Genomic DNA, 16,853 nt, shown 5'->3' with positions numbered 1-16,853 from the left:
ATTTCGAGGAGAGGAATTTTTTTATATAGTATAATTTGATTATTTAGTATTACTTTTACTATTCAATATAAATTATTCATAATAAAATGTGTTTAGTGAATATTTGTTAAGTTACCGCTATTGTCTTGCTATTGTCTTAAATTTTGTTTACCAAAAAAATACATCGTTAAATAATTTTTATTTTTCAAAAATATGAAAATTAAATACAATTTACTTTTGACAAATATTCTCTGTTGTTTGTTCACACATCTGTTTAATAATATAGAATTCAAGATTAAAAAAATACAAGATTTTGAATAATAAATGTGTATAAAATTTAAATATTAAATGGTTATTCCGATTTCAGACAATGGGGTCATATTGCTAGGATATGCCCCCATTGTCTGTTAGTTTCAGGTACCACCGCTTGTACGGACACCTATATCGAGAAAGTGGCCCCGTAAGTGAAGGAGGGCGTACTGCTTATGCACGGACACCCTCCTTCACTTTCCTAGGAGACAACAGACAATAGCCAAGCGCGTTTACTGGCCTATTGCCGTTGGCTACATATAGGTGAATTGGAGCCTGGGTCGCACATGCGGAGTGCGGTCTCATTCACTTAAAGTGGCCATGTTCTTGATATAGGTGCGCGTACCACTGGTGGGACCCTAACATAACAGACAATCGGAGCATATTCTAGTAATATACCCCCATTATCTCTAACACCAATAACAACGATTTTTTTTTTATTTGTCATGCATGCCACAGCAAAAACAAAATAACACTCTTAGAAAACATTCTATGAGTAAGGTTTACTGTTTCTAAACATAAAGAGGATAAAAGCCGTCACAATAGACTTTGAAAATTCACATTTCTATCTTAAAAAATTTATTTATTCCAAAGCTAAAAACTCTGCAGGGTAATTAGAACTTTCTTTGAAACCCATGTAGTGGTCCTCTGGATCTGGAAAGGTATTTCGGATAAGATAGACTGCACAAGAGGGTATAGGTTTGCGGTTTCCAACACCAAGGTATCCATGTACCCAAGTTGTGAAAAAACGATATGCCGTCTTACGCCGTATCCTATTAAAAAATTAGCAAAAAATTATTATTAGTAATATTTAATAGCAGACCTTGATGTGAACATAATCTTACAACTTTACAAATCACTAGTCAGACCACACATGGAGTACTGTGTACAGTTCTGGGCTCCTGTGAACAAGGCAGACATAGCAGAGCTGGAGAGGGTCCAGAGGAGGGCAACTAAATTAATAATGGGAATAGGGAATCTGCAGTGCCCTGAAAGCAGGGATAGTGCGTCCTATAGGCTGACTAGGCAGCCGCGTAGAGTGCCCCTTGGGAGCTTTGGCCACCCCTCATGCTGCAGCCGCCCAAGCGCTCTATATAGAGCCTTCGGCGGCTGCTGCACTGCCCCGTCTGGCGCGTCCATGAGTGCGCCCCGCCCCGGCACAGCATGAAGAAAGTGACTGACAGGAGGAAAGCGCTCGGCGCTCCCTCCTGTCAGTCCCTCATTGTAGCGTGGCCAAGCCCTTTATGGTGCAAGGGTACAGGGAGGATCTGTCTCCTGTACCCTGCCGGACCAACATCAAGTGTGCACACAGTATGCACTTCCTGTCAGTCTGCCCGGGTACAGGAAACTAAAGCTCCAGTACCCGTGGAGCATACAGTGCTCGGGCACGCTACAATTGAGGTAGCGGGGGGTGGGGGGGGGAGAGAATGACAAGGGGAGGGGGACAATGACAAGGTGGACAAGAATGACAGGGGTGATAAAGAGAATGACGGGGGAGGGGGAAATGACACAAGATGGATAGAAAATAAGAAGGGGAGTAAAAAGAATAACAAGGATGGGGGGTGGGAGAGTGACACAAAAGGTAAAGAGAATAACAAAGGGGGGTGAAGTGAATTACAAGGGGGGGCAAATGACAAGAGGGGGATAAAGAGAACTGGCGTTAGTTAAAGGACTCCTGCAGCTTATTTAAACTGATGATCTATCCTCTGGATAGATCATCAGCATCTGATCGGCAGGGGTCTGACACCCGGGAACCCCGCCAATCAACTGTTTGATAGGGCAGCCGCAATGGCAGTAGTGCCGAGGCCCTCTCGCTGTTTACCACCGGGGCAGTGACGTCACAACTAGTATCACTGGCCTTGGCGGAGTAAAGCTCTGTTCACTAGAATGAAGCTTTGCTCCACACAGGCCAGTGATACAAGTCATGACGTCACTGGGCCTGCGGTAAACAGAGAGAAGGCTGTGGCGCTACTGCCAGCGCCGCTGCCTTTTCAAACAGCTGATCTGCGGGGGTCAATACAGATTGCTTTCAGAGGTTCAATTCCAAACTTGCTCAACGAAAAAACAGTCTTATTTTTTTTGGGGGGGGGGGGGGGAATGGAGGGATCACGGAATGGGGCTTAGATTCCCTTGCGGCTTCGAAACTCTGTGTCCATGCCCTGTGGCCCGGAATTTTTATTCACATGGCACTGGCGTCCGAGAGATAAAATATGCAAACTATTTACAACTAGAATAATTCTATTTGATGAACAAATTACCGGTTGAGATCTCTATCCGCAGGTGGTGTCCGAACTTGTCCAAGGGCACGTAAATTTATATTCAAAAGGTCTTCTCGTTGGCAGTATAAATTAAAATACTCATGAAGTGTTATACATGAACAGTCCAAAGTGAACGGTTCAGCATTTTGGATTTCTTGGCAACAGATGGACTCAACATAAGTTGGCATTATATGACATTTTGAACATGTACACCAATTGGTGTTTCCAACTCGGGTATCCTCCGGCTCTTCATCAAACTCTATAAATTGTTCGTTTCCTCTTCTAGTTGGATTGTGAGGGAAGCATTCCATGTTTGAATGTTGAGTGTATTTTTGTCGTAATTCCGAAAGAAGTGCAGTAATCTGTTAAATAATAATATCAATATATCATTGTTATTAATTATAAAGTTTACTTAAGTTTAGATGGCAGTTTAAAATGCCGTATTTTCAGGGATATAAGACGACTTTCTAACACCAGAAATCATTGTCTAAAGTCGGGGGTTATCTTATACGCCGGGTATTAGGCAGCACAGGGGAGAAGGAAGCAGTACCTCCCTCCCCCTGTGCTGCCCGCTGCCACCAATGATGAGAGAGGGGCGGAGGAGGGACATGTGTTTTTTTGTTTTTTTTTGCAAAAAAAAAAGATTTTTTAGAAATACAAATTACCAGTACCGGTACCTTTGTGCCCAAGGGGCTGTTGCCGTTTTGTGCCCAGCCGCGCACCGAATACTGGATCCCAGTGCCGCACCTCTCTTAATTTATTCACTGCAGTTCAGTTTTTTATCTTCTGAAGCCGCTCGTAATCTCGCGCATGCGCAGTTAGTTGGATCACTCGCTCATTCTTGCTGTGAGGTCAGAGGGAATAGAGGAGACCGCGCCAACTAACTGCGCATGCGCTACAATACGAGCAGCTTTAGAAGAAAAAAAAAACAAAGTGCAGTGAATAAATGAACATAGTGGCAGCGCTGGGATCCAAGATTCGGAGCGCGGCTGGGCACAAAACGGCGGAGGAAACGCCCCTTGGCACAACGGTACTGGAAATTTGCATATATATAAAATTGCTTTTTGGCAATAAATACTGTAAACCACAGGTGGGGTTAACAAAAGTACAGTATGTTTTTTATTACAACAATGAGATTCCGGGTAACTCTTTTTTAACCAAGTGTAATTGCTGGGCTCCGATCTGTTACCATGGCAGCCAGGATGCTACTGAAGCCCTGGCTGCCACGGTCAATTCCCTACACTGGAGAAAATCGTTTTTGAGACAGGGAGGGCTGGGCATTTCAATTAAAATTACCATATTGAATTCAAATTGGGTGATTTAAAATTTTTATTTAGTGCGCGTTGGAAGAGTGGTAGTCTTATACGGCGAGTATAGCCCAAACCATATATTTTAAATGGAAAAGTTGGGGGTTGTCTTATGCGCCCAGTCGTCTTATACGCCGGAAAATACAGTAATGAATATAATATCAGAAACATTGATATAAACTACCAATGTATATTATATTTTATACGGAATATGTCACCTCCTTTCAGCATGTTAAGCAGTCACCAATGCGGTGTATATTAAACAACGTTCTATTCTGCTGTGCTCTTATTTTTTCATGTCATGAAGTAATTTTGATAAAACAGCGCATTTAATGCTATGCTAATCAACCTGCAAGGTGGCCAGAGGGTAGTTACCTTTCTTCTATGGAGACCAGTAACGCACCCGGCAGTTCCCAACCCACCTCTTCTCAAGGAAGATCCTCCTATAGCCAAGTTGAACGACTGAACACTGCAGATGGGCGTTACTTGTTCCAGAGAAGAAAGGTAACGGCCCTCTGTGCACCTTGCAGGTTGATTTGCACAGCACTAAAAGCGCTGCTTTATAAAAATTACATCATGTCATGAAAAAATAAGACCACTAGGGATGAGCGAACTCGAACTGTATAGTTCGGGTTCGTACCGAATTTTGGGGTGTCCGTGACACGGACCCGAACCCGGACATTTTCGTAAAAGTCCGGGTTCGGGTTCGGTGTTCGTCGCTTTCTTCGCGCTTTTGTGACGCTTTCTTGGCGCTTTTTGAAAGGCTGCAAAGCAGCCAATCAACAAGCGTCATACTACTTGCCCCAAGAGGCCATCACAGCCATGCCTACTATTGGCATGGCTGTGATTGGCCAGAGCACCATGTGACCCAGCCTCTATTTAAGCTGGAGTCACATAGCGCCGCCCGTCACTCTGCTCTGATTAGCGTAGGGAGAGGTTGCGGCTGCGACAGTAGGGCGAGATTAGGCAGATTAACTCCTCCAAAGGACTTGATTAACTGATCGATCTGCAGCTGTGGATCATTGAGCTGCTGATCCTCAATTGCTCACTGTTTTTAGGCTGCACAGACCGTTTGTCAGTCTCATTTTTCTGGGGTGATCGGCGGCCATTTTGTGTCTTGTGGTGCGCCAGCACAAGCTGCGACCAAGTGCATTTAACCCTCAATGGTGTGGTTGTTTTTTGGCTAAAGCCTACATCAGGGTGAAGCTGTCACACCAAGTGCATTTAACCAGCAATAGTCTGTTCATTTTTTGGCCATATACAAAATCAGGGGCAAGCTGCGCCTGTCACCAAGTGCATTTAACCCTCAATGGTGTGGTTGTTTTTTGGCTAAAGCCTACATCAGGGTGAAGCTGTCACACCAAGTGCATTTAACCAGCAATAGTCTGTTCATTTTTTGGCCATATACAAAATCAGGGGCAAGCTGCGCCTGTCACCAAGTGCATTTAACCCTCAATGGTGTGGTTGTTTTTTGGCTAAAGCCTACATCAGGGTGAAGCTGTCACACCAAGTGCATTTAACCAGCAATAGTCTGTTCATTTTTTGGCCATATACAAAATCAGGGGCAAGCTGCGCCTGTCACCAAGTGCATTTAACCCTCAATGGTGTGGTTGTTTTTTGGCTAAAGCCTACATCAGGGTGAAGCTGTCACACCAAGTGCATTTAACCAGCAATAGTCTGTTCATTTTTTGGCCATATCCCAGTCTAATTCTGTCACTAAATCCATACCGGTCACCCAGCGCCTAAATACTAGGCCTCAAATTTATATCCAGCTAAATCTGTCCCTAGTGCTGTAGCTGGGCGAGTTATTTAGTGTCCGTTCAAGCACATTTCTTGTTCTGGGTTGAAATACAATTCCCAATTTAGCAATTTCATAATTTAGTGGTTCCTGCTATATCAGAGCTATTTGAAATCTATCCCAAAAAGGGTATATAATATTGAAGGTGCACATAGGGTCATTCAGAATAACTTCACACACACCCGCTACTGTGTATTTCCAAGTCTAATTCTGTCACTAAACCCATACCTGTCACCCAGCGCCTAAATACTAGGCCTCAAATTTAAATCCCTCTAAATCTCTCGTTACCCGCTGTACTGTTGTAGCTGGGCAAGATATTTAGTGTCCGTCAAAGCACATTTTTTGTTCTGGGTTGAAGTACAATTCCCAATTTAGCAATTTCATAATTTAGTGGTTTCTGCTATATCAGAGCTATTTGAAATCTATCCCAAAAAGGGTATATAATATTGAAGGTGCACATAGGGTCATTCAGAATAACTTCACACACACCCGCTACTGTGTATTTCCAAGTCTAATTCTGTCACTAAACCCATACCTGTCACCCAGCGCCTAAATACTAGGCCTCAAATTTAAATCCCTCTAAATCTCTCGTTACCGTTGTCCTGTTGTAGCTGGGAAAGTTATTTAGTGCCCGTCAAAGCACATTTTTTGTTCTGGGTTGAAGTACAATTCCCAATTTAGCAATTTCATAATTTAGTGGTTCCTGCTATATCAGAGCTATTTGAAATCTATCCCAAAAAGGGTATATAATATTGAAGGTGCACATAGGGTCATTCAGAATAACTTCACACACACCCGCTACTGTGTATTTCCAAGTCTAATTCTGTCACTAAATCCATACCTGTGACCCAGCGCCTAAATACTAGGCCTCAAATTTAAATCCCTCTAAATCTCTCGTTACCCCGTTGTACTGTTGTTAGCTGGGCAAGATATTTAGTGTCCGTCAAAGCACATTTTTTGTTCTGGGTTGAAGTACAATTCCCAATTTAGCAATTTCATAATTTAGTGGTTCTGCTATATCAGAGCTATTTGAAATCTATCCCTAAAAGGGTATATAATATTGAAGGTGCACATAGGGTCATTCAGAATAACTTCACACACACCCGCTACTGTGTATTTCCAAGTCTAATTCTGTCACTAAACCCATACCTGTCACCCAGCGCCTAAATACTAGGCCTCAAATTTAAATCCCTCTAAATCTCTCGTTACCGTTGTCCTGTTGTAGCTGGGAAAGTTATTTAGTGCCCGTCAAAGCACATTTTTTGTTCTGGGTTGAAGTACAATTCCCAATTTAGCAATTTCATAATTTAGTGGTTCCTGCTATATCAGAGCTATTTGAAATCTATCCCAAAAAGGGTATATAATATTGAAGGTGCACATAGGGTCATTCAGAATAACTTCACACACACCCGCTACTGTGTATTTCCAAGTCTAATTCTGTCACTAAACCCATACCTGTCACCCAGCGCCTAAATACTAGGCCTCAAATTTAAATCCCTCTAAATCTCTCGTTACCCGTTGTCCTGTTGTAGCTGGGCAAGATTATTTAGTGTCCGTCAAAGCACATTTTTTGTTCTGGGTTGAAGTACAATTCCCAATTTAGCAATTTCATAATTTAGTGGTTTCTGCTATATCAGAGCTATTTGAAATCTATCCCTAAAAGGGTATATAATATTGAAGGTGCACATAGGGTCATTCAGAATAACTTCACACACACCCGCTACTGTGTATTTCCAAGTCTAATTCTGTCACTAAATCCATACCGGTGACCCAGCGCCTAAATACTAGGCCTCAAATTTAATTCCCTCTAAATCTCTCGTTACCCACCGCTGTACTGTTGTTGCTGGGCAAGATATTTAGTGTCCGTCAAAGCACATTTTTTGTTCTGGGTTGAAGTACAATTCCCAATTTAGCAATTTCATAATTTAGTGGTTTCTGCTATATCAGAGCTATTTGAAATCTATCCCTAAAAGGGTATATAATATTGAAGGTGCACATAGGGTCATTCAGAATAACTTCACACACACCCGCTACTGTGTATTTCCAAGTCTAATTCTGTCACTAAACCCATACCTGTCACCCAGCGCCTAAATACTAGGCCTCAAATTTAAATCCCTCTAAATCTCTCGTTACCCCGCTGTACTGTTGTAGCTGGGCAAGATTATTTAGTGTCCGTCAAAGCACATTTTTTGTTCTGGGTTGAAGTACAATTCCCAATTTAGCAATTTCATAATTTAGTGGTTCCTGCTATATCAGAGCTATTTGAAATCTATCCCAAAAAGGGTATATAATATTGAAGGTGCACATAGGGTCATTCAGAATAACTTCACACACACCCGCTACTGTGTATTTCCAAGTCTAATTCTGTCACTAAACCCATACCTGTCACCCAGCGCCTAAATACTAGGCCTCAAATTTAAATCCCTCTAAATCTCTCGTTACCGTTGTCCTGTTGTAGCTGGGAAAGATTATTTAGTGTCCGTCAAAGCACATTTTTTGTTCTGGGTTGAAGTACAATTCCCAATTTAGCAATTTCATAATTTAGTGGTTCCTGCTATATCAGAGCTATTTGAAATCTATCCCTAAAAGGGTATATAATATTGAAGGTGCACATAGGGTCATTCAGAATAACTTCACACACACCCGCTACTGTGTATTTCCAAGTCTAATTCTGTCACTAAACCCATACCTGTCACCCAGCGCCTAAATACTAGGCCTCAAATTTAAATCCCTCTAAATCTCTCGTTACCGTTGTCCTGTTGTAGCTGGGAAAGTTATTTAGTGTCCGTCAAAGCACATTTTTTGTTCTGGGTTGAAGTACAATTCCCAATTTAGCAATTTCATAATTTAGTGGTTCCTGCTATATCAGAGCTATTTGAAATCTATCCCTAAAAGGGTATATAATATTGAAGGTGCACATAGGGTCATTCAGAATAACTTCACACACACCCGCTACTGTGTATTTCCAAGTCTAATTCTGTCACTAAACCCATACCTGTCACCCAGCGCCTAAATACTAGGCCTCAAATTTAAATCCCTCTAAATCTCTCGTTACCGTTGTCCTGTTGTAGCTGGGAAAGTTATTTAGTGCCCGTCAAAGCACATTTTTTGTTCTGGGTTGAAGTACAATTCCCAATTTAGCAATTTCATAATTTAGTGGTTCCTGCTATATCAGAGCTATTTGAAATCTATCCCAAAAAGGGTATATAATATTGAAGGTGCACATAGGGTCATTCAGAATAACTTCACACACACCCGCTACTGTGTATTTCCAAGTCTAATTCTGTCACTAAACCCATACCTGTCACCCAGCGCCTAAATACTAGGCCTCAAATTTAAATCCCTCTAAATCTCTCGTTACCACCGCTGTCCTGTTGTAGCTGGGCAAGATTATTTAGTGTCCGTCAAAGCACATTTTTTGTTCTGGGTTGAAGTACAATTCCCAATTTAGCAATTTCATAATTTAGTGGTTCTGCTATATCAGAGCTATTTGAAATCTATCCCTAAAAGGGTATATAATATTGAAGGTGCACATAGGGTCATTCAGAATAACTTCACACACACCCGCTACTGTGTATTTCCAAGTCTAATTCTGTCACTAAACCCATACCTGTCACCCAGCGCCTAAATACTAGGCCTCAAATTTAAATCCCTCTAAATCTCTCGTTACCGTTGTCCTGTTGTAGCTGGGAAAGTTATTTAGTGCCCGTCAAAGCACATTTTTTGTTCTGGGTTGAAGTACAATTCCCAATTTAGCAATTTCATAATTTAGTGGTTCCTGCTATATCAGAGCTATTTGAAATCTATCCCAAAAAGGGTATATAATATTGAAGGTGCACATAGGGTCATTCAGAATAACTTCACACACACCCGCTACTGTGTATTTCCAAGTCTAATTCTGTCACTAAACCCATACCTGTCACCCAGCGCCTAAATACTAGGCCTCAAATTTAAATCCCTCTAAATCTCTCGTTACCGTTGTCCTGTTGTAGCTGGGAAAGTTATTTAGTGCCCGTCAAAGCACATTTTTTGTTCTGGGTTGAAGTACAATTCCCAATTTAGCAATTTCATAATTTAGTGGTTTCTGCTATATCAGAGCTATTTGAAATCTATCCCTAAAAGGGTATATAATATTCAAGGTGCACATTGGGTCATTCAGAATAACTTCACACACACCCGCTACTGTGTATTTCCAAGTCTAATTCTGTCACTAAACCCATACCTGTCACCCAGCGCCTAAATACTAGGCCTCAAATTTATATCCCTCTAAATCTCTCGTACCGTGTACTGTTGTAGCTGGGCAGAGTTATTTAGTGTCCGTCAAGCACATTTCTTGTTCTGGGTTGAAGTACAATTCCCAATTTAGCAATTTCATAATTTAGTGGTTTCTGCTATATCAGAGCTATTTGAAATCTATCCCTAAAAGGGTATATAATATTCAAGGTGCACATTGGGTCATTCAGAATAACTTCACACACACACGCTTCTGTGCATTTCCAAGTCTAATTCTGTCACTAAATCCATACCGGTCACCCAGCGCCTAAATACTAGGCCTCAAATTTATATCCCGCTGAATTTGAATACAATACATTGGGCCAAATAATATATTTGTTGTTGTGGTGAACCATAACAATGAGAAAAACATCTAGTAAGGGACGCGGACGTGGACATGGTCGTGGTGGTGTTAGTGGACCCTCTGGTGCTGGGAGAGGACGTGGCCGTTCTGCCACATCCACACGTCCTAGTGTACCAACTACCTCAGGTCCCAGTAGCCGCCAGAATTTACAGCGATATATGGTGGGGCCCAATGCCGTTCTAAGGATGGTAAGGCCTGAGCAGGTACAGGCATTAGTCAATTGGGTGGCCGACAGTGGATCCAGCACGTTCACATTATCTCCCACCCAGTCTTCTGCAGAAAGCGCACAGATGGCGCCTGAAAACCAACCCCATCAGTCTGTCACATCACCCCCATGCATACCAGGGAAACTGTCTCAGCCTCAAGTTATGCAGCAGTCTCTTATGCTGTTTGAAGACTCCGCTGGCAGGGTTTCCCAAGGGCATCCACCTAGCCCTTCCCCAGCGGTGAAAGACATAGAATGCACTGACGCACAACCACTTATGTTTCCTGATGATGAGGACATGGGAATACCACCTCAGCATGTCTCTGATGATGACGAAACACAGGTGCCAACTGCTGCGTCTTTCTGCAGTGTGCAGACTGAACAGGAGGTCAGGGATCAAGACTGGGTGGAAGACGATGCAGGGGACGATGAGGTCCTAGACCCCACATGGAATGAAGGTCGTGCCACTGACTTTCACAGTTCGGAGGAAGAGGCAGTGGTGAGACCGAGCCAACAGCGTAGCAAAAGAGGGAGCAGTGGGCAAAAGCAGAACACCCGCCGCCAAGAGACTCCGCCTGCTACTGACCGCCGCCATCTGGGACCGAGCACCCCAAAGGCAGCTTCAAGGAGTTCCCTGGCATGGCACTTCTTCAAACAATGTGCTGACGACAAGACCCGAGTGGTTTGCACGCTGTGCCATCAGAGCCTGAAGCGAGGCATTAACGTTCTGAACCTGAGCACAACCTGCATGACCAGGCACCTGCATGCAAAGCATGAACTGCAGTGGAGTAAACACCTTAAAACCAAGGAAGTCACTCAGGCTCCCCCTGCTACCTCTTCTGCTGCTGCCGCCTCGGCCTATTCTGCTGCTGCCGCCTCGGCCTCTTCCTCCGCCTCTGGAGGAACGTTGGCACCTGCCGCCCAGCAAACAGGGGATGTACCACCAACACCACCACCACCACCTCCGTCACCAAGCGTCTCAACCATGTCACACGCCAGCGTTCAGCTCTCCATCTCACAAACATTTGATAGAAAGCGTAAATTCCCACCTAGCCACCCTCGATCCCTGGCCCTGAATGCCAGCATTTCTAAACTACTGGCCTATGAAATGCTGTCATTTAGGCTGGTGGACACAGACAGCTTCAAACAGCTCATGTCGCTTGCTGTCCCACAGTATGTTGTTCCCAGCCGCCACTACTTCTCCAAGAGAGCCGTGCCTTCCCTGCACAACCAAGTATCCCATAAAATCAAGTGTGCACTGCGCAACGCCATCTGTAGCAAGGTCCACCTAACCACAGATACGTGGACCAGTAAGCACGGCCAGGGACGCTATATCTCCCTAACTGCACACTGGGTAAATGTAGTGGCAGCTGGGCCCCAGGCGGAGAGCTGTTTGGCGCACGTGCCTGCCGCCGCCAAGGATCGCAGGGCAACATTCTTTGCCTCCTGTTGCCACCTCCTCCTTCTCGGCTTCCTCCTCCTCTTCTTCCACCTGCTCATCCAGTCAGCCACACACCTTCACCACCAACTTCAGCACAGCCCGGGGTAAACGTCAGCAGGCCATTCTGAAACTCATATGTTTGGGGGACAGGCCCCACACCGCACAGGAGTTGTGGCGGGGTATTGAACAACAGACCGACGAGTGGTTGCTGCCGGTGAGCCTCAAGCCCGGCCTGGTGGTGTGTGATAATGGGCGAAATCTCGTTGCAGCTCTGGGACTAGCCAGGTTTGACGCACATCCCTTGCTTGGCGCATGTGCTGAATTTGGTGGTGCAGAAGTTCATTCACAACTACCCCGACATGTCAGAGCTGCTGCATAAAGTGCGGGCCGTCTGTTCGCGCTTCCGGCGTTCACATCCTGCCGCTGCTCGCCTGTCTGCGCTACAGCGTAACTTCGGCCTTCCCGCTCACCGCCTCATATGCGACGTGCCCACCAGGTGGAACTCCACCTTGCACATGCTGGACAGACTGTGCGAGCAGCAGCAGGCCATAGTGGAGTTTCAGCTGCAGCACGCACGGGTCAGTCGCACTACAGAACAGCACCACTTCACCACCAATGACTGGGCCTCCATGCGAGACCTGTGTGCCCTGTTGCGCTGTTTCGAGTACTCCACCAACATGGCCAGTGGCGATGACACCGTTATCAGCGTTACAATACCACTTCTATGTCTCCTTGAGAAAACACTTAGGGCGATGATGGAACAGGAGGTGGCCCAGGAGGAGGAGGAGGAGGATGAGGAAGAGGGGTCATTTTTAGCACTTTCAGGCCAGTCTCTTCGAAGTGACTCAGAGGGAGGTTTTTTGCAACAGCAGAGGCCAGGTACAAATGTGGCCAGCCAGGGCCCACTACTGGAGGACGAGGAGGACGAGGATGAGGAGGAGGTGGAGGAGGATGAGGATGAAGCATGGTCACAGCGGGGTGGCACCCAACGCAGCTCGGGTCCATCACTGGTGCGTGGCTGGGGGGAAAGGCAGGACGATGACGATACGCCTCCCACAGAGGACAGCTTGTCCTTATCCCTGGGCAGCCTGGCACACATGAGCGACTACATGCTGCAGTGCCTGCGCAACGACAGCAGAGTTGCCCACATTTTAACCTGTGCGGACTACTGGGTTGCCACCCTGCTGGATCCACGCTACAAAGACAATGTGCCCACCTTACTTCCTGCACTGGAGCGTGATAGGAAGATGCGCGAGTACAAGCGCACGTTGGTAGACGCGCTACTGAGAGCATTCCCAAATGTCACAGGGGAACAAGTGGAAGCCCAAGGCCAAGGCAGAGGAGGAGCAAGAGGTCGCCAAGGCAGCTGTGTCACGGCCAGCTCCTCTGAGGGCAGGGTTAGCATGGCAGAGATGTGGAAAACTTTTGTCAACACGCCACAGCTAACTGCACCACCACCTGATACGCAACGTGTTAGCAGGAGGCAACATTTCACTAACATGGTGGAACAGTACGTGTGCACACCCCTCCACGTACTGACTGATGGTTCGGCCCCATTCAACTTCTGGGTCTCTAAATTGTCCACGTGGCCAGAGCTAGCCTTTTATGCCTTGGAGGTGCTGGCCTGCCCGGCAGCCAGCGTTTTGTCTGAACGTGTATTCAGCACGGCAGGGGGCGTCATTACAGACAAACGCAGCCGCCTGTCTACAGCCAATGTGGACAAGCTGACGTTCATAAAAATGAACCAGGCATGGATCCCACAGGACCTGTCCGTCCCTTGTCCAGATTAGACATTAACTACCTCCCCATAACCATATATTATTGGACTCCAGGGCACTTCCTCATTCAATCCTATTTTTATTTTCATTTTACCATTATATTGCGATGCTACCCAAAGTTGAATGAACCTCTCCTCTGCCTGTGTGCTAGGCCTAAATATATGCCAATGGACTGTTGCAGTGGTGGCTGACATGAAGCCTGATTCTCTGCTATGACATGCAGACTAATTCTCTGCTGACATGAAGCCAGATTGTCTGTTACGGGACCTTTCTCCTCTGCCTGGGTTCTGGGCCTAAATTTATGAAAATTGACTCTTACAGTGGTGGGTGACGTGAAGCCTGATTCTCTGCTATGATATGAAGACTGATTCTCTGCTGTCATGAAGCCAGATTGTCTGTTACGGGACCTCTCTGCTCTGCCTGTGTGCTAGGCCTAAATATATGCCAATGGACTGTTGCAGTGGTGGGTGACGTGAAGCCTGATTCTCTGCTATGATATGAAGACTGATTCTCTGCTGACATGAAGCCAGATTGTCTGTTACGGGACCTCCCTCCTCTGCCTGGGTGCTGGGCCTAAATATATGCCAATGGACTGTTGCAGTGGTGGCTGACGTGAAGCCTCATTCTCTGCTATGACATGCAGACTAATTCTCTGCTGACATGAAGACAGATTCTCTGTTACGGGACCTCCCTCCTCTGCCTGGGTGCTGGGCCTAAATATATGCCAATGGACTGTTGCAGTGGTGGCTGACGTGAAGCCTCATTCTCTGCTATGATATGAAGACTGATTCTCTGCTGACATGAAGCCAGATTGTCTGTTACGGGACCTTTCTCCTCTGCCTGGGTTCTGGGCCTAAATTTATGAAAATTGACTCTTACAGTGGTGGGTGACGTGAAGCCTGATTCTCTGCTATGATATGAAGACTGATTCTCTGCTGACATGAAGCCAGATTGTCTGTTACGGGACCTTTCTCCTCTGCCTGGGTTCTGGGCCTAAATTTTTGAAAATTGACTCTTACAGTGGTGGGTGACGTGAAGCCTGATTCTCTGCTATGATATGAAGACTGATTCTCTGCTGACATGAAGCCAGATTGTCTGTTACGGGACCTTTCTCCTCTGCCTGGGTTCTGGGCCTAAATTTATGAAAATTGACTCTTACAGTGGTGGGTGACGTGAAGCCTGATTCTCTGCTATGATATGAAGACTGATTCTCTGCTGACATGAAGCCAGATTCTCTGTTACGGGACCTCCCTCCTCTGCCTGGGTGCTGGGCCTAAATATATGCCAATGGACTGTTGCAGTGGTGGCTGACGTGAAGCCTCATTCTCTGCTATGACATGCAGACTAATTCTCTGCTGACATGAAGACAGATTCTCTGTTACGGGACCTCCCTCCTCTGCCTGGGTGCTGGGCCTAAATATATGCCAATGGACTGTTGCAGTGGTGGCTGACGTGAAGCCTCATTCTCTGCTATGACATGCAGACTAATTCTCTGCTGACATGAAGACAGATTCTCTGTTACGGGACCTCCCTCCTCTGCCTGGGTGCTGGGCCTAAATATATGCCAATGGACTGTTGCAGTGGTGGCTGACGTGAAGCCTCATTCTCTGCTATGACATGCAGACTGATTCTCTGCTGTCATGAAGCCAGATTGTCTGTTACGGGACCTCTCTGCTCTGCCTGTGTGCTAGGCCTAAATATATGCCAATGGACTGTTGCAGTGGTGGGTGACGTGAAGCCTGATTCTCTGCTATGATATGAAGACTGATTCTCTGCTGACATGAAGCCAGATTGTCTGTTACGGGACCTTTCTCCTCTGCCTGGGTTCTGGGCCTAAATTTATGAAAATTGACTCTTACAGTGGTGGGTGACGTGAAGCCTCATTCTCTGCTATGACATGCAGACTAATTCTCTGCTGACATGAAGACAGATTCTCTGTTACGGGACCTCCCTCCTCTGCCTGGGTGCTGGGCCTAAATATATGCCAATGGACTGTTGCAGTGGTGGCTGACGTGAAGCCTCATTCTCTGCTATGACATGCAGACTAATTCTCTGCTGACATGAAGCCAGATTGTCTGTTACGGGACCTCTCTCCTCTGCCTGGGTGCTGGGCCTAAATTTATGACAATGGACTGTTGCAGTGGTGGCTGACGTGAAGCCTGATTCTCTGCTATGACATGCAGACTGATTCTCTGCTGACATGAAGCCAGATCCTCTGTTACGGGACCTCTCTCCTCTGCCTGTGTGTGTGCTGGGCCTAAATATATGCCAATGGACTGTTGCAGTGGTGGCTGACGTGAAGCCTCATTCTCTGCTATGACATGCAGACTAATTCTCTGCTGACATGAAGACAGATTCTCTGTTACGGGACCTCCCTCCTCTGCCTGGGTGCTGGGCCTAAATATATGCCAATGGACTGTTGCAGTGGTGGCTGACGTGAAGCCTCATTCTCTGCTATGACATGCAGACTAATTCTCTGCTGACATGAAGACAGATTCTCTGTTACGGGACCTCTCTCCTCTGCCTGGGTGCCGGGGCCTAAATATCTGAGAATGGACTGTTCCAGTGGTGGGTGACGGGAAGCCAGATTCTCTGCTATGGAACCTCTCTCCAATTGATTTTGGTTAATTTTTATTTATTTAATTTTTATTTTTATTCATTTCCCTATCCACATTTGTTTGCAGGGGATTTACCTACATGTTGCTGCCTTTTGCAGCCCTCTAGCTCTTTCCTGGGCTGTTTTACAGCCTTTTTAGTGCCGAAAAGTTCGGGTCCCCATTGACTTCAATGGGGTTCGGGTTCGGGACGAAGTTCGGATCGGGTTCGGATCCCGAACCCGAACATTTCCGGGATGTTCGGCCGAACTTCTCGAACCCGAACATCCAGGTGTTCGCTCAACTCTAAAGACCACAAAAGGAAAAAAGGTTGTTTATTGTACACTGCAACGGTGACAGCTTAATATGCTAAAACATGGTGACATCATATCTGAGTCTTCAATTATAAATAATTAATTTCTCAAAATGTTTATACTTTATATACCTCTGTGTTTCCCTTTGCTTCACCAACATTGTTAGGGGTATTCACACTGTCTCTTGAATTTAATGTGGAGGACTCTTCTGATTTTATAATTATAGCCACCTCG

General features: G+C 45.6%; 1 protein-coding gene across 1 annotated transcript; it reads right to left on the bottom strand.

Moving 5' to 3' along the window:
• Positions 1-871: 871 nt before the first annotated feature.
• On the bottom strand, positions 872-16,824 carry LOC122923700 (P2X purinoceptor 7-like). The gene is made up of 3 exons (XM_044274550.1): positions 16,751-16,824; positions 2,547-2,908; positions 872-1,061 (listed from the first exon to the last, which is right to left on the bottom strand). Exons 2-3 carry the CDS (start codon positions 2,855-2,857, stop codon positions 872-874), a joined length of 501 nt encoding a protein of 166 aa, XP_044130485.1. The 5' UTR covers positions 2,858-2,908; positions 16,751-16,824.
• Between the last annotated feature and the right edge of the window lie 29 nt (positions 16,825-16,853).

Source organism: Bufo gargarizans, unplaced genomic scaffold (genome assembly GCF_014858855.1).
Source record: "Bufo gargarizans isolate SCDJY-AF-19 unplaced genomic scaffold, ASM1485885v1 original_scaffold_1817_pilon, whole genome shotgun sequence".
Lineage (NCBI taxonomy): Eukaryota > Metazoa > Chordata > Amphibia > Anura > Bufonidae > Bufo > Bufo gargarizans.
The sequence above is the reverse complement of the archived record's forward strand: the minus strand, read 5'-3'. Positions and strand labels throughout refer to the sequence as shown.